Here is an 18,843-nt window from a genome sequence, read left to right on the forward strand (position 1 = left end):
TTCGAACCAGGCTATTGTACCTATTTCTGTGAGAAATTAGCTGTCTATGACAACCTTTGGTGGCTTATAATCAATAGTGTGGAACATATTCTATGATGGATTCAAATAATCTTTTATAAGTTACACTTGAACATTAGAGAGTAAAGGTTTCTCATTTTTTCCTATAGGTATTAAGAATACATGAAAAGTATTTCAATGCTTGACACATTGAGAAAATATTATAAACATTTCAAGAGTAAATCCCCAAATAATACTTTAGCTGTTATTTCCAACAGTCCTGTTCATATTTATAAGAGCATGAGGATGGAGATTAAATCGGATAATACTTATAATATGTTTATCACAGTTTTGACTTACAAGTAAGGGCTCAGTAAATGTTATAATTAATATTAACTAGTAGCCTGATGCACGAAATTCGTGCATGGGGGTGGGGGTGGGGTGAGGGGTGGGACCAGACCCCTCAGCCCGACCTGCACCCTCGGTCAGCTTCCCACCTTTCTTTCCTTCCTTCCAGATCAGGTCAGAACTTCCTCACATTTTAGCACTACTACAGACTCCTTCTGTATGTTCCCTGCCTTTGCCCTAACACTCAACCATCCTCCTACTTCCTTCTGCTGCAGAGGGATGTTGTTAGAGGTCTGATTGAACAACTGAATGGACTCCCCTCCCTGGGGACTCCCCAGTCACTGACCTTTAGGACACTTTGCAACTGACATTCCCTTTTGCTGAGTGCTGGCTAAGACCACTCTCCACTTGCTAACACCATTATCTATCCCCTCTGGACCATGAGTGAATATGAGCGAGTAAGTGAATGAGCAAGCAGCTACAGGGTGGGAATTTCTGCCCCGTTGCCATGGCGACATAGCAGAAGTTCCCACCCTGCTCCCAGCTGCATAGTTCCTGCCCCGCTCCCAGCATCCCAGCTCCCCTCTCCCAGCTGCATAGTTCCTGCCCTCGGGACCCCGGCCACTCCAGGGCCTAGGCACAGGCCTACAGGGATGGGGCGGCCTGGCTCCTGAGGCCCCATTTTATCAAGAGAACAAAGTCGGCGTTAGTTACAGCTCTCACCAAACCCAGTACAGTGCATCTGTGTGTACAACTGCCTCATTCATGTGCCTGCTTCGCCCTACTGAATTACTAACGTCTTGAGGACATAGCTCTGTCTTATCCTGCCTCACCTTCAGTGCCTGGCCTGGTGCCAGGGACCTGAGAGGGTTTGCTGAGTGAGTGAGTGAGTGAATAATGAGTAAGTGAATGAGTGAATGAATGAGCGAGTAAGTGAATGAGCAAGCAGCTACGGGGTGGGAACTTCTGCCGTGTTGCCCTGGTAATGCGGCAAAAGTTCCCGCCCCGCTCCCGACTGCCTGATGCCCACCCCGGGAAGTTCCTGCCCTGCTCCCAGCGGCCCAGCAGCCCTCTCCCAGCTGCATAGTTCCTGCCCTAGCAGTGGCCTGGCAGCCCGGCTCCCCTCTCCCAGCTGCTTAGTTCCTGCTCCCAGCAGCCCGGCGCCCCTCTCCTGGCTGCTTAGTTCCTGCTCCCAGCGGCCCAGCGCCCCTCTCCGGCTGCTTAGTTCCCACCCTGCTCCTGGCAACCCAGGCCCCCAGCCACTCCTTCAGCAGAGGCCAGGGCAGGCGGGAAGCTTGGCTTCCTCCATCGCGGGGGCAACCAAGCCTGCTTGCTCCAGCTCCTAGACTGCTGGCCGCCATCTTGGGCTTATTTGCATATAGTCACTCCGATTGGCTGGTGGGCGTGCCTTGGGGTGTAGCGAAGGTATGGTCAATTTGCATGTTTGTCCTTTATTAGATAGGATAATAATAGGGTTACCTTTAGTAAAAGTTATTAACTTCTTTTAGGGGTTTTTGTTTACTATAGTATGTCTTCCCATGTCAGGGTTACTGCCTGAATTAGAAAACTAAGTTGACAATGTTAAAAGATAACATACTGAGTAACTGGTTATTAATTATAATAGAAAAATGGCAAAACAATGTCCTGGTCAATGAATTTAATCTCAGTTTGAATCATTTAGCCTTTCAAATTCCTCTAATGGAGCTACAGATAAGTTTCTATACATAAAACAACACTTGAAGGCATGTTAATAAACTGGTACAAGTCGAAGCAAAAACAATGAAAATTTTAAGTGGGCAAAGGACATAGAAGATGGGAATAAATATTAAAATAAAACTATACAATATTATTAGTCCTCAAAGAAATGAATATTAAAATAATAAGAATTTTCAGCCTGACAGGAGTTTAAAGAAAAATAAAAATATAAAACCCATGTTGTGAGTGGTGATTAAATGGGTACACTCTTAATGCTGTATGAAAAAGTAATATAATGAACATGTATGCACCAACCAGATTTTTCATATTGTAGCATTCTGCCACTTTTGGTTTAGATCCTTTTTCTTTTTTAAGATGTAAAACTTAATACAATTGAAGGCCCCTGCAAGTGTTTTTAAATCTCTGTATGTATTGTTTGGTTTATATTTTTACATTAAAGGTTTTATATTATCTAAAACTTGATTGACTGCATTCACTAAAATACTCAATATATTATAACTTAATTTTTAAATATAATTTAAACTATTAAACTTGTATTTTGATAAGACAGTTTTATAGTGTCTGCACTTATTTACATTGAGTGGATTCATTTATTAATGGACAGTTCTAATTATTTGCTCTTTTCAAAACTTACACACAATGTATATAATGGTAAGCATAACAGATGTGAGCTCAACCATCATGGAGTTTAAAACCTAGTAGGGGATACCGACTTAAACAATTACACAAGTAAGTACTGAGTTACAGATCATAATACATGATATGAAGGAAATATAGAGGTGCTAAGTTAAGAGAGTGCTAAGTCCTTTGGATTTTATTTTGGAGAATGAAGGGATACTATTCAAGGACTTTAAGCAAGTGAGTGACATTTAAAGTGAGTGACATTTAAAAAATAATTACTAGCTGCTGTGTGGAGAATGTATCATTTAAGAGTAACCACAGGGATCCCTGCTAGGAAGCAGTTGCAGGAGATTGCATAAGACAAAATGGTATTATAGACTAGGGTACTGGTGCTGGTGGGTGCTTAGATTTAGAGTGTATTTTGAACATAGATCAATGGTGTAAGATTGTAGGTTGGTGTTAAATACCTATGTAATTTTTCTTTGTAAGATATTTTAGGATGCCTGCCATGTTAAGTGTATTTCTATTGTAACTATCATTTCAAAGGAAATAAATCATATTTCCTTAGCATAATTTACCAAAAGTGGCATTACTGTGTCAAATGCTATGAGCATTTGTGGGGTTCTTGATAACTACTGGAATTGCTTTCCAAAAGGATTGTGCCTGTTTATTGTATCACTATAAATGTTTAAGTTCTATCTATGATTAGCTTCTGCCAGCATAGTATATTTCATTTAGAAAAGGATTTGTTTTTAGTACTTACATAAACATAACAATAGTACTGTAACTGAGAGCGAGAGAAAATATATGGAATAACTTTCTTGCATTTAATATTTTACTATGTTGAGTTAAAGTGACTTTATTTTATCCTAGTTTCCAAAGGATGTTAGTAATCTGTGTACCTGATCTAAAAGTTTATTTGTATTTGAATGGCTGGACATAATACTAATTAAGAATGTTAGGTTTTGATCCTTTTCTTGCTCTATTCCTAACTAGTTTCTTTTTAGAATCTGTGGTTTTTAAAATTGGTTGGACTTGAATAACCTGTACTTTCTCAGGGTGATGGTTTATATTTTAAGTATAAAAGGAGTAAATAATATGTATTGAGAATACTCCATACTTGTGAAAAGGCATTTTATTAGCATGGAGCAGGATTGGCAAACTTTTCTATGAAGAGTCTTATGGGTCTGTCACATAATCTTTGTTTTATTTTTAAATAACCATTTAAAAACGTAAAAACTATTCTTAGTTCATGGGCCAGACAAAAACAGGTGGGCAGGATTTAGCCTGTGAGTGATAGTTTGCTGAACTCTTATTTAGACTCTAGTCTTGGGAAAGACCTTACACTGATGACTAAATTTTTTTCTACTTCCATATACTTCTTCCTAATGTCTAACCTGAAGTTGGAACAGAATCTTTAGTATTTATATACTGTTTTTGTTGTGCTTGTTTTCTGCTTTGTTATTAAAACTGTCAGTTCTTTTTTTCAGATCATGCTTTGTCTTTTAACATCTTTGTTCTTAAGTTTTTACCAAGTGGCACTGCCTTTTTATATAGCTCAGTGACTACTTAAAATTAACTTTGGAAATAATGAAGTTTTAACCTTCACCTATTATTTTTAATCAGATTCTACTCATTGTTTTTATGTAGGTTGTAGATTACTTTTTTCAATAACTGAATATGACACAGAATTTAGCTGTTAATTATTTTAGGTTTTAGAAGGGAAAAGGTCATAGGAATGAGATAGATGGGTGAATAGGGCGGGGCTGCTTTCCCAGTCCTTTCGATGGAATATTCATCATGGAAATGTGTTATGAAATACATAAAGAAACTACAAATATGCCACATTAAATACTTTTGAAACACAAAGTATTTGAAAATTCTGTAAATGGGACTTTATTGAGCTACATTTTGGAGGCATTATATATGTGGGCAGATGGTGAGTAATCTCCCAGCCACACCTTAGGTCTAGACTTGTGTGGCTCCAGTCTTTTAATTTTATTGTTGTAAAACATTTTATATTTAAAGACTAAGGAAACTATCAGCTCTAAGGTTAACTTAGGTTAGTATTGGTAAGTGAAGAACGTGAGGTGACAGCAACAGGTAAGGAAATCTTTTTGATCTCTAGCCATACCTGGGTAATGAATGAGTTGATTCTAAGACACTGTACTTTGCTCTCAATTCCTGCTCTTTATTATACTTCAAAAACACTGGTTTTTAAAATATTATGGGAGTTCTTTCAAGTAGTTAATTAAGGGAGTAGGCGAAAATACCGTATTTGCCGGCGTATAAGACGACTGGGCGTATAAGACGACCCCCTAACATTTCCACTCAAAATACAGAGTTTGTTATATATTCGCCGTATAAGACTACCCCCTCTTCCGCACACCTTCCACACACCAAATAAAAGGTAAAACAATATCAGATTTGATTTTAACATTTTAATTTATATTCAAATGCTTATGACATGCAGGAAAACTGTCACAAGGCTGTATGTAATCAAACATATACATAAAACAGTGCAAGTTTATTACCGGTAAACATACCGGTAATTCACTAAAGAAAACACACTCTATAGACTGGTACCGTAGATGCTTCTCAGGAACACAGGCAAGCAGCCCACAACCTAGAGGGACTGTCAATGATAGAAGTAAGATAACAAATAGAGGTAGAGAGCAAGTGCCGGGCAAGTCCCTAGCAAAACATTCTAACAGGCACCATGATAGCGCAAAATCGCGAATCTTCAATGCATATGTAAAGAAATATACGGTAACCCGAATTTACCACACTCGCAAAATCGCACACAGCCAACCATACACCCAGTATGGTATCGCGATTCGCGATTTTGCGCTATCATACTGGGTGTATGGTCGGCTGTGTGTGATTTTGCGAGTGTGGTAAAATCGCATAACAGCAAAATCGCATAACAGCCGAGCATACACCCAGCAGCGCTGCTGATGCCTGAACGGTATGTGGAATGAAGTGGGCGGGCATCGGGAGGCCACTATGGCACGGGGCAAGCACTATGGGCAGTCTCTCTGAAGTGTACCTGGCGTATAAGACGACCCCCCACTTGGAGGCATATTTTTCAGGGCCAAAAAATCGTCTTATACGCCGGCAAATACGGTAATAAAATGTCAACCAAATGTTTGAATTTTTAGTAAAGAGCTTCCTGCTTAGAAAATAAATATCTATCCTTTTTTTCTGACTGAAATAGTTTTTATTATAGACAGTATGGAAAATGCAGTTTACTTTAAAAGATAAGCATTAGATCATAGTCTAACATGGTAGTCTTTCACACTTTTAAAAATGAAAAGCCACAGAAGGAATACATTTAATAGCATCGAGTACAAAAAAAGATAACAGCCTTTATTAACATTTTTATGTAATACCATAAGTTTTTTAAAAAATATATTTTATTGATTTTTCACAGAGAGGAAGAGAGAGGGATAGAGAGTTAGAAACATTGATGAGATAGAAACATCGATCAGCTGCCTCTTGCATACCTCCTACTGGGATGTGCCCGCAACCAAGGTACATGCCCTTGGCCGGAATCGAACCTGGGACCTTTCAGTCCGCAGGCCGATGCTCTATGCACTGAGCCAAACCGGTCAGGGCAATACCATAAATTTTTAAATACATGTACGGGTACAGCTATACTGACACATACATATATTTTGTTGGGATCATGCTACATATGCAGGATGGGCAAAAGTAGGTTTATAGTTCATGTGGAAAATGATACAAAAATAAATAATTCCAGAATAAACTTGCACACTGACAACTTTAAACCTACCTTTGCCCATCCCTGAGATATATGTCTGTATTCTACTGCGAACATTTAAAAAATATTTTATCAAAAACATGACCGTTAATGACCATTCTCTTTTTTAATGATGGAATGGTCTATAAAGTAATTCATCAAATAAAGACACTTTAGTGCTAAGCCCTCATGTAGAACAATAAGAAACAGTGCCCTTGGTGTATACTTTATACCTATCATCAGCCTGCCTCTTATTCCATGACTTCACATTGCACCATTCCATTTTCCTTATTCATTCATTCATTCATTCATTCATTCATTTATTTATTTATTTATTTATTTATTAGGCTTATTTTGGCAGAGAGTGTGTGAAATCCTTTAGGCATGAATATAAATCAAAAGTCAAAGAAAACCAGATTTTCATTTTAAGATTCTGTTGATGTTACACACCCCCTTTCCTTACTCAATCTTAGTGTTGCCTAGGTTTTTTAAGATACCCATCTATTCTCCCCCACAGAATTTGCTGATAGAAGTCGTATTCGTTAGAGTTATCATAATATCCACCTGGCTGTGAGATACTGTTCCCAGGATTTCAGAAATGGATAAGGGCATTAAATCCTCAGTGTAGACCATTTTCTTTGTATTCCTCTGACTATAAGTAAAATAGATGCATGACGTTTATTTGTAAGCTGATTGATTTTTTTTTCTTGCCATCTAAACCATCCTGAATAACAGAGTTGGTAGAGCTATCCCATTTTTGTAAAAACTATTTTTTATAAGAGTTTGCTCTTTTTATTACTAATATGTGCACTTCCATTGTTGAATCTCTTTGTACAGCCTTTTAAAAATTGTGGTAATATATGTAACACAAGATTTACTATTGCAGCCATTTTTAAGTGTACAATTCAGTGACATGAAGTAAGTTCACAGTGTTGGGCAGCCACTAATTCTGTTTTCATTATCCCAAACTAAAACTCTGCATCTGCTGGACAATAACTCTCTAACCCCTCCTGCCCCAGCCTCAGGTGACCTCTATTCTATTTTTTGTCTCTGTGACTTGACTTATTTTAGGTACCTCATGTAAGTGAAATAATAGTTATTTGTCTTTTTATGTCTGGCTTATTTCACTTAGCCTACTGTTTTCAAGGTTCACCCATGTTGTACCATATATCAGAATTTTCATTTTTATGACTGAGTAATATTTTATTGTATTTATATATCACATTTTGTTTATCTACTCATCCTATATAATAAAAGCCTAATATGCTGAGTGTCCGGTCATCCAGTGACCGGTTGACTGTTAAGCCAATCAAAGCGTAATATGCTAATAATATGCTAAGGCTGCTCAACCGCTTGCTATGATGTGCACTGACCACCAAGGGGTAGACACTTGCTGCTGGGGTCTGGCTGATTGGGACTGGGCAAGATGGGGCTGGATATGCCCTGGAGCCCTCTCACAGTCCCTCCCTGGCCAGATTGTGCATTGGTGGGGTCCCTCGGCCTGGCCTGCACCCTCTCGCAATCCAGGACCCCTTGGGGGATGACGGGGAGCCAGTTTCGGCCCAGTCCCACAGGCCACTCCCCTCGGGAGGGCGCCAGATGCGGGGCTCATGGCTGGCGAGTGCTGCTGTTGCGGTGGCGGTGCGCAAGCCTCTCCCAATTGGGACTGATTGGATGCGAGCCCGCAGCAGGCGCAGTGGGGCCGGGATGAGCGAAAGCAGCAGATAGGAGCTGCAGGCGGCATTGGACTGCGGGTTTTGACCCGATCCCCACAGGCCACCCTGAGGGACCCCACTCATGCACGAATTTGTGCACCAGGCCTCTGGTCTGTTAATAGACACTTGAGTTGTTTCTACATCTTGGCTATTGTAAATAATGTTGCTGTGATTCCCTGCTTTCAATGCTTTTGGTTACATACCAAGGATTGGAATTACTGGATTATATGGTAATCTTATGTTTTACTTTTTGAGGAACTACCAAATTGTTTTCCACAATGGCTGCACCACTTTACTTTCCCACCAGTGGTGGCCAGGGATCTAGTTTCTTCACATCCTTGCTAACACTTATTATTTTACTTTAAAAAAAATAATAGCCATTCTGATGGCTGTGAAGCTGTAACTCATTGTGGTTTTGATATGCATTTCCCTGATGATGTTGAACATATTTCCCTATGCATAGTGGTCATTTGTCTATTTTTTTTGGAGAGAGGTCTATTCAAGTCATTTGCCCAGTTGTGACTGGTTCTTTTTCTTGAGTTGTGTCTAACACTGTTTTAAAAGTAAAAGGTACCGTAATAATCTAGACTGTGTTTCTCCCTTCTCAGGATTCCTACAGGAAACAAGTAGTAATTGATGGAGAAACCTGTCTCTTGGATATTCTCGACACAGCAGGTCAAGAGGAGTACAGTGCAATGAGGGACCAGTACATGAGGACTGGGGAGGGCTTTCTTTGTGTATTTGCCATAAATAATACTAAATCATTTGAAGATATTCACCATTATAGGTGGGTTTAAATTGAACATAGTAAATTGACATTGAGGACTAATTGTATCTTCCATTTATTGAATCTTTGCTAATCACCATACATAAATTATCTAATTTAAATTTTACAATAATTATGAGGTAGGTAATATCCTGTTTTATAGATGAAGTTCTTGAGAATTAGATAAATTGAGTAACTTGTTCCAGCTTGCGTAGATGGTGGGATAGAGCTGGGATTGGAACCTAGGCCTGTTTGACTCCAAAAACTGTGCTTTTAACCACTCTACACCAGGGAAACAAGGCTGTAAGCTAGAGCTATCATAAAAATGAAAACCATCAACAAAAAATAGGAAAATGTAATTGAGGCAGTGTCACTTAAGTAGCCTTAAAAATAATCAAGTATATTTAGTGTAGAATTTCTTGGAATCGGATATTAGCTATTTAAGAGGAGGAAAACACACCCACAACTTTGAAGTTGTAAAAGACAGGTATTAGAACAATTACAGTTTTTAAAGAAACTGATAAATCAGCCTAAAACTGACTTTTTTTTTTAAAAGATAATCACTATTAAGTATAGTTTATATTGTTTCTTTGAGGATTTACAGTTTTCATAAAACTACATATTCAGCAAATATCCCATTCATTGGTTATGTTTTAACAGCCAGTTAGCCTAGTTAAGAGGTTTACCATTTCTTACAGCATGCTTTCTCTATAGTCTAGTAATACAGGAAAAGAAATTTGGGTGGTTGGTAATATTTTCGTAGAAAAATTGACATTTCATGCTGCATCTTTGAAATTCACTTAAAATTTTGAAGGAATTTAATTTTACCACAAATTTTAGAGTTTATGCACATCTTATTGAAAAAGAAGGACTTTTACGGAATAAACAGGGTAGTACACATAGAAATAAAAATCTTTCCACTTGTTGCTCTTTTTTGTGAGAAAAATGTGAAAATTAATGTTTTAATTCATGGTTTTATAAAAACATTTTTAATTCTATACAAACATGTAACAGCATATAGAATATATGTTTCTAAGATTATAATTTTAAAAATTAGGCATACCTTTTTTGTGGTCTAGAATTTTCAGTATTTTCTATTTTTTCATGAACCTATTAGATTGTAGTTTTAGTATATTTCTAGGTATTAGATCTTGTAAGAGACATAGAAGTTCTCTCTTTAAGATGGAGAAGAACAATACTGAAAAGGAGAAACAAAATTTGGTGTGATGGGAACCAGGAATTAAATTAAAAGTCTTCATTAGGCCATATTTTATAAGAAAAGGTGTGTACAATTTTTGTATTTCTAATACCTGTCATGCAACTTTTTTTTCCTCCCCAGAGAACAAATAAAAAGAGTTAAAGACTCTGAAGATGTACCTATGGTCCTAGTAGGAAATAAATGTGATTTGCCTTCTAGAACAGTAGACACAAAACAGGCTCAGGACTTAGCAAGAAGTTACGGAATTCCTTTTATTGAAACATCAGCAAAGACAAGACAGGTAGGTAAAACTGTAATAAATACAAATCTATTCTCTTATCTGTATCAAGTGATTTTAATTAACCATGGTACACTAATATATCTCCTAATAACATCATTTTGGGGGCAGGAAGGCTAAACATAAGTAAATGTACATACATGAGAGCATAACTATTTTATTATTGAGTGTAATTTATCAGTTTTTCCTACTGCTATACTAAAATAGGAAGTAAAACTAATTATTTGGAAAATGCTCCTTTAAGGATATGAAAGGGCAGTACTTCTTAATCAAGTCTCCATGCTATTACTTTTGGCTTTGGTTTCTTTCCACATGGAACATTCTGTTCAACTCAGCACATCTTACATTCAAGAAATGTGGGGATTTTTTACTTATTATTATTTTTTGTGCTGTGATGTTTATAAAATGAAAGAACAAGGGAACAAATATTGAGTTCCCTATTTTGGAAGTGCTTTTAAGAGTCTTATGTCATATGTTTCTAGGTTAAATTTTGTTGTATTTGAAGTATTTTCCTTTGGTAGAGGTTTTGTAAGGATATATTTTAGGAGAAAGTTTTCAGTAAAGCAAGAGACTATTTAGAAAATAAATAGAAATTCGCAGTTATTCATTTACTGGGTTGTTCAGACAAACATTAATGCTAGTTTGATCTTTTATTTTTAAAATTACCTATAATTTATTTATTTATTAGTTTATTAATTTTTTTGTTAATCCTCACCCTGGGATATATTTTCCATAGATTTTTAGAAAGGGTGGGAGGGAGGAAGGAGGAGAGGGAGAGGCAGAGGGAGGAGGGGGAGAGAGAGAGGGAGGGAGAGGGAGAGGGAGAAAGAAACATCGATGTGAAAAGGAGACATGGATTGGTTGCCTCTTGCACACACCCTGACTGGGGCCGGAATCAAACCTGCAACCCAGATATGTGCCCTTGATCAGGAATCGAACCCATGACCCTCTGGTGCTTGGGCTGATGCTCTAACCACTGACAAACACTGGCCAGGGCCAAAAATTACCTAAGTTTTAAAAGTAACTTTTCTCTAGTTAAAATAAAATAATTTCAGTGTATTATTATTATTTAACCTACCTGTATGAAATAAAGAGCTTAATATATAAAAAAGTTCTATTTTAAGTCTTTGATTTATAAGTTAAAGAAAGACTTGACATACACTTGAGATACAGCACTACACTTTACTTTAGAGGAATTAAGATCTTATTCACATTGCTTCCCAGGTCCAGAGGCTGGGAAGAAGTTTGGTTTTTGTCTTCTTTTTATTGATTGTCCCTGACTGGATTCCTTATTTTCAGTTAGAGGGGAGGTACTCAAAAAAAATGATTATAATATTCATAACTTTTTCCCCATCATTTTCTTATGAAAAATTTACAAATATAAAATTAAAGGAATTTTATTAAAAACACTTGCAAACCTACTACCATTAACAACTTATTAATTAACAAATATTGAGTTCCCTGTAGTGGTTTGCACTAGTTGTAACTTTTAAAAGATACTTTTTGAACTAGTTAACATTTTAGTTTAAATTTTATAAAGAAAAAAACCTGGGAGACTGCCTAATGTAAAGAATTGCAAATAGAGCAGTGTTTCTCATACTTTAATATGCATAGGAATCAACTGGGGTGTTTATTCAAATCTAGATTTTAATTCAGTGGGTCTAGGTTGGGACCTGTGATTCTGAGTATATCCAACTGACTCTCAGGTGATGCTAACTTTGGTACCTAGACTGTAGTTGTAGTAGAAAGGCAATAGAAGACAGTAAAAGGAAGTCTTATTATTCCCACAGTGCTGCCTTCCACTTCTCATTTGATGACCCTAAAATAGCTGTCTTCTTTCTTTGTTCTGTGGTTACTATTTCAGAAGTATTAGTTCATTCTTAGAGTTTGATATTAGTGCTTTAATATACCACAGCATTCATAATTAATCAGAAAACTACCTGGTTTCCTTTTAAAATAGATTTTTAGGCTTTATGCTATTTTTGAGGGGGAAGGAAGGTAAGGAAGTTGTATGTAGTGTTTTTGATATGGAGGTGGACTAACTTAAATTTGCTTTGTAGACATTTATGTGGATCATCTAATGAAAATATAGAGTGATGTAAAGGAATTCTTCTTAACCTTCTAGTGCTCACCTTATATTTATATACTGTTTTATTGGTATCTTTATATAATTTATGTTGCTAAACTATAACATATTTAGTTTCTGATCTTTGTTTTATTACATAGACTTGTTGATTTGCCTTTCAGAAGTTTATTCATCTTCTTCTGTTTAAATTAATTTGATATTTGCATGCTTTTGGAAGACTTTATAAAGCTCTATTCAAGTACTAATTGTGGAAATTATAAAATGAAATGTAAATCTTATAAATTTTGTATCCATTTTTTTGTGTGAAAATTTGAAGCCCTATTTTCTGCAGAGTATTTTATTTGTTACTTATTTGCTATTATTTGTTATTTGAACAAAATAAATATGCATATCCTTCTTGTATTTTATCAACAACTACTTATTTTCATGTCCTAGATTTTGGCCTTGAGCAGAAACCTAAAACAAACACCAAAAAGCATTATATTTAAGGTAGTAGGAACAGGACATTCATTTAGAGCTTCTCATACGTCAGGGGCTGGCACAGTTTCTCTGTTCAGGGCCAGATAATAAGCATTGTGAGCCATAAGCGGTATCTGTTGCATTTTTTTCTCTTATGTAACCCTTTAAAAATGCAAAAATCATTCTTAGCTTTTGGGCAGTACAAAGAAAGAATGTGGCTAACATTTGACCTTCTGGTTGTAGTGTACTGATGCCCAAATTCTTCGGGGACTGTATTGTTTGGTTATACATTAGAAGTTAGGGCAGACTTTTCAACTTAAAATTACTAATGTTAGCCTGTAAAAATCTGAAGTAAAACTTATGCATTCTGAAAGGGAAGTAGGAGGGGGGAAAACAGGGAAATTTCTCATAATACTACTTCTTTAAGATAAGTGTTGCAGAATATATATTTCATCAACTTTAAAATGCCCACTGTATGGCTAGGATATAGTGAATTATATTTCTTTACAATCATTTTAATCCACATCTGAAAGGCTAAAGTAATGTTTATTTTCTGCTAGTGTGCATTGTGTGTGGTTCCCATGCTCCTACTGTGTAAAGACTGCTACTTGGTTTACATTTATCTGGGCAGTTAGCAGTTGCCAGATTTTCCTGGCTTCTCTGGGCAGTGAATGGCAGTGTGGGCAAAGGCTGTTGAAACCAAAACATTGACACCGTGGTAGTCAGCGTGTGTTTTCCAGTGCCCACAATCAAAAGTGGGAGGTTCGGTGAAGTGGATGACAGAAGCAGAAGTCTCAGCATATTTGCACTCCTGATTCAGCTTTTTGTTTGTTTGTGTTTTTGGTTTTTTTGTTTGTTTGTGTTTTGCTTTCTGGAGGTCTCAATTTGAGCATAATGTGAAAATTAGTTTTATGAACTTAAAAATGTTGAGTGATCCTGGTTTTTATTGGTAATTTCTGGATACTGAAAATTAGTTGTTTTAAGACCTGCATTAAAGAAAGTTTTTGATCAAATCATTTTAACAAAACAAACCAAACAAAAAACCTTATGTACCATACTTTTGTTTATTAGTAGTTGAATTTGTGTACATGAGGTCAGTATTTTGAACTTTAGCTTTTTATGAGTTAAAAACAGAACAGTTACTGAGCAACCTCCGGTATGCCATACTTAGCTTCTTGATTAGTGGTATTACTGCATTTCAGTTTTAAAGGCTGTAGTTTGCAAAGTTTTTTGAGAAATTTGGCAATGCACAGTTCCTTTTCAGAACACACCTTGTTCCTCACGTTCCTCTCCCCTAAGAAGGCTAATATCTTGCATGTGACTGTAATTAGGGTGATAGAATGTTATTTCCTTGAGTTTGCAAGAATTTTTGCAGGTAATAAACCATTCAGATACTTGCTTAAAATGAAATCTTAGTTGAAAGTATTATAGACACTAGGATATGGAATGATGCTATTAACAGTTCTTTAGTATGGAGCACTCTATTGCCTTAGTCTCACAAGTATGTTTTCAGATAGTAGCTGAGCTGAAAATATTGTCAAATATCTTGCTTTTTCAAAAATATTTACATGTATAAACTTGTACACATTTGTTCCTTCATAAATATTCCCATTCTTAATGAACTTAAAAATGTTGAGTAATCCTGGTTTTTATTGGTTATTTCTGGATACTGAAAATTAGTTGTTATAAGACCTCTATTAAAGAAAGTTTAATTATTAAGTGCCAGTTAATGCCTAGCAACTAGCCACAGTTGGGTATTGAATGTTCAGCTATAATTTCTTTAAAAATTACCTGCAAATTTTGGAATGTGAAACCATTGTTCTGTGTCAATGCCAGTGGTTTAAGGTGCATAAAGGATAAATAATAATCCCTTGATGTCAGTATGACCTTAAAGCATATAACCAAGAAATAAGAAGTATTTAAATCTGAGAAAATATGGTAAATAACTGATTCCTTAAAATATAATTTACATTTTCTATTAGTCAAATTTAATGAAAAAGTCATTTTGGAATAACTGTTTTTCTGTGTTAATCATTTTAGCAACTGTGGTGCTAATACTGAATATTTTGGTGGTGGGTAGTAATCTCTTCTTTTTAATCATTGGCTTCCAATTCTCTCTCTGCATTGCTGGAAACAAAATTATATATTCTGGTATTGGTGATGGGGATGTGCACACTTATAAAGTATACTCTTTCAAACTGATTTTAAAAATAAGTTACAATCAAACTTTGCTTCTGCTAAATTAGTAGAGGACCAAAACCCTGTTTTTCTCCTCTCATAAAATGTTTGAGTACCTCTACATTGACCTTGTAACTTTTAAAAACAGGAGTAGTAAATCTTTACATTCTTAACAAATATGAGCTTTTACCTGGTTTGTTTTATTTATATATATGTATATTTTTAAATTCTTGCATTAATTTTCAAATTTAAGAAGTATTTTTATGATTTAAAAATAGAATAGTTACTGAGCAGATTTAAAAAGTATGTGAAAATATATTAAATGCTAGCTCATGCTTTACATTTTACATGCTCTACAAAAGTCATTTTAATGCCTTAAATTATTTATATTATTTAGCAGTGAGAATTTCTAATATATAATTTTAAGGACTTAGGAGTAAAAGTAAATCCTCTCCTTGAGAAATAATGGTAAATATAAAATATTAAAAATCTTATATACAGGTACAAGTGGTAATGTAATTTAAAGTACAACATATTTAATGATTTCAGAAAATTATTGGATATTTTTATTTTGTAGTTATCTAGTAGTTGATTAAATTGATTCCATTAAAAATAAGGTACACATTTTCTAGGGCTATAGTGATTTTTATATTAGATAGCTGAATAGAAATATAAGTAACTTTTGAGATGTACATTTTAATATATAATCAAAATATTATTTAAATGCCCACTTCTTAACTGAAACTTAATTTTATGAATTTTAAGTTAAAGTTTTACTTTCATGGTAAATTACCAAACTCTACCAAAGTAGTTGATATATTTTTGAGATAAAAATTAATGAATTGAGGTACTTCCTTTTCCTTTATTACAAGCAATGGATATGCAGTGACTTTGGCATAAAGAAATTAAGCCTTACCTGTCAGCTTACTGCAATTAATACTAAAATGACTGATTCTCTGTGCCTGATTTAATGTAAAACTACAAATCATACATTTGGCATGTATTAGCTTTTTAATTATTTATTTATTTACTTATTTTTAAATACATTTTATTGATTTTTTACAGAGAGGAAGGGAGAGGGATAGAGAGTTAGAAACATCGATGAGAGAGAAACATCGATGAGCTGCCTCCTGCACACTCCCCACTGGGGATGTGCCCACAACCAAGGTACATGCCCCTTACTGGAATCGAACCTGGGACCCTTGAGCCCTCAGGCCGATGCTCTATCCACTGAGCCAAACCGGTTAGGGCTGTATTAACTTATTAGGTGTTAAGTCCATTTGGTCACATTTGGTTCATAGAAAGACTAATATTACCAGTTTTAGAAAGTTAAAATATTCCAATCTCCAAGTAATTCATCCTCAAAAATTAAAATTAAAAAAACCGTAAGCTTAAAGTTAAATGTGCAATCAAGCAGACCAGCTTTCTTAAACACTTCATTCTTTGAGAAGAATACGCACAAGTATTACATCTTTTAAGTTAATTTGCACTACATGTAGATGCATATTTGTGTGAGTTTCTGTTAGATGTAAGCTTCTACTTTGATGATACATTTTTCAGGACAAAGCAGCAGTACAGTTAACTAAACACTTTGTCCCACTTGGCTATTGCCTAATTTTCTGGACTGGAAAATATATTGTTGATCTCCATATATAATTGTGTTTGTCGCCATAATTTTCTTCCCATAGCCTTAAGCAGAAGTCCCTTTCTCTTATTTAGAATAATTAGAATGCTAGAAAGTATAAGGTCAGTATAACAGGATAATGTTCTAAAAGTTATTTTTAAGACTTATAAAGATACAGAATGCACTGCTGCTGTTTTTTGTGTATCTTAAACAATTCGCAATGTTTAGAATTTAAATAATGTAGTTATCCATCCACAAAAGTCCCAGTTTCAGCTTCACTTGTCCATCCTAGAATTTCAATGGACAATGTTGTAGTTGAAGATAGAACTCAAGATTCCAGTCTCTTGACCTGACTGTATTTTGAGGTGTGTGTGGGGTGTTGTTGTTTTTTTTTTAAGAAAAACATAAAGGTTAAAATCTTTTTTGTACCACTTTTCTCCTCCCCATGTGGGGTTGGAGTGGGAGGGGTGGGGGTCAATGCTAAATAAAACATTTGTTTTCCCTAAGTCAAAGAAATAATTTAAATCTAACTTTAGGTTTTGATTAATTCTGTGACTAGCAAACTAAAATGATTGCACTAATACCTGTACTTAAGTTTTTCAGAATCTCCCAATTCAATTGCTAACTTGAATTTTCTAAAAAAAAAAAAAATCTAATTACATTACAAAACCTGACTTTAAAGAACAAACCAGGATTCAAGCCATATTTTAAAATTGCATCCCTAATTTTATTCACGCAATCTGATGTCTGTTTTTAAAAAGAAATTTTTAAGAAAAGCTCATAATTTCAAACTTCTTGCACATGGCTGTCCCAATAAATTACTATTACCAATGAAACAGACTTTAAAGAAGTTGTGTTTTACAATGCAGAGAGTGGAGGATGCTTTTTATACATTGGTGAGAGAGATCTGACAATACAGATTGAAAAAAATCAGCAAAGAAGAAAAGACTCCTGGCTGTGTGAAAATTAAAAAATGCATTATAATGTAATCTGGTAAGTTCAGCATATTAATTTTAGCAGAAAGTAGATGTCTTTTAAAAGTAACAAAGGAGCAACCACTTTAGGACTACCTAGTTGTGGGCTTTTAATTTGAAATATTAAAAGAAACCTCACCGGAGGAGGGTAGAGGGGTGGATGAAAAATGTGAAGGGGAATAAGAGGTAAAAAAAGAAAACAATTTTTTCTTGGAAGAATTCAAAGTAAAAAAATGTATCTTTTCTTGAAAAAAAGAACCCTGTAGTATGTTTCCATAATTAGTATATTGGAATTTTTAGTTTAATGGGTTTTAATTGTAATTGAGGCAGTTTTGATGGCTATAGACTACATTTGTCACAGGGTCTAGGAAAAGAAAAAAGTAGAAGAAACTATATAGAGTTTATAATGAGGTTGAATGTCCCAGAGGTAGAAGCCCTTTGCTAATAATTCTACTCACTGGCATCAACATCTCTTTTCACCCAAGTTAGAAACTGGGAAGTCTTCAGGTGACTCCTGCTTCCTTCCTTTTACCCCCATTTGGAGACAACCACAAATTCCGATGATGTTACATTCTAACTTTTACCACATCATTAGTTCAGTCCCCTTTCGTTTCCTGCTGGGACTATTATAACCTCTTATATGGTTTACCTGTTGCTGTCTTCATTCACGGTGCAACCAGAGAGATACAGTGGGGCCTTGACTTACGAGTTTAATTCGTTCTGAGATCGAGCTCGTTAGGAGCTAATTAAGGAACTCGTTAACTCAAATTACTCTATCAACTCAATGCAAAACATCGGCCAAGAGACAGCTGGTATCTCAAAAAACTCGTTAGTTGGGACACTCGTAAGTCAAGGCCCCACTGTAATCTGTTCATCCGTCATCCAGGGGCTGCTGGTCAGCCCCGGCAAGAAAGAGATTAACCAAAGAATTTATATGCAAATATGCATAACCCATGGACACAAACAATAGTGTGATGAAGGTCTGGGGTAAGGCAGGGGATGGGTGAAGGGTGGAGGAAATGAGGGACATCTGTAATACTGTCAACAATAAAAAAGCACCTTTTTGAAGGATGCTTAGGGCATGGTAAAGGAGAAAGAAC

The 18,843-nt window shown here is 35.7% G+C and overlaps 1 protein-coding gene and 1 long non-coding RNA gene across 3 annotated transcripts in view; one reads left to right on the forward strand and one right to left on the reverse strand.

Annotated features, from left to right (window-relative positions):
- The window catches only part of KRAS (Kirsten rat sarcoma viral oncogene homolog), a 43,588-nt gene that overhangs the window by 15,367 nt on the left and 9,378 nt on the right, over positions 1-18,843 (forward strand). The window contains exons 4-6 of one of the 2 annotated variants that reach the window (XM_015568675.1): positions 8,769-8,947; positions 10,266-10,425; positions 17,639-17,691. In XM_015568675.1, coding sequence (XP_015424161.1) covers positions 8,769-8,947; positions 10,266-10,425; positions 17,639-17,680 — 381 coding nt within the window. In that variant the 3' untranslated portion in view covers positions 17,681-17,691. Of the gene's footprint in view, positions 1-8,768; positions 8,948-10,265; positions 10,426-17,638; positions 17,692-18,843 lie in introns of those variants that run through there. The other variant, XM_006771018.2, reaches the window with a different exon arrangement.
- On the reverse strand, positions 13,810-16,200 carry LOC102762096. Its single transcript, XR_436036.2, has 2 exons — positions 14,660-16,200; positions 13,810-13,953 (listed from the first exon to the last, which is right to left on the reverse strand). It is a non-coding gene; the product is annotated as an uncharacterized LOC102762096 (long non-coding RNA).

The sequence above is a fragment of the Myotis davidii genome, unplaced genomic scaffold, assembly GCF_000327345.1.
Source record: "Myotis davidii unplaced genomic scaffold, ASM32734v1 scaffold385, whole genome shotgun sequence".
NCBI classification, from domain to species: Eukaryota; Metazoa; Chordata; class Mammalia; order Chiroptera; family Vespertilionidae; genus Myotis; species Myotis davidii.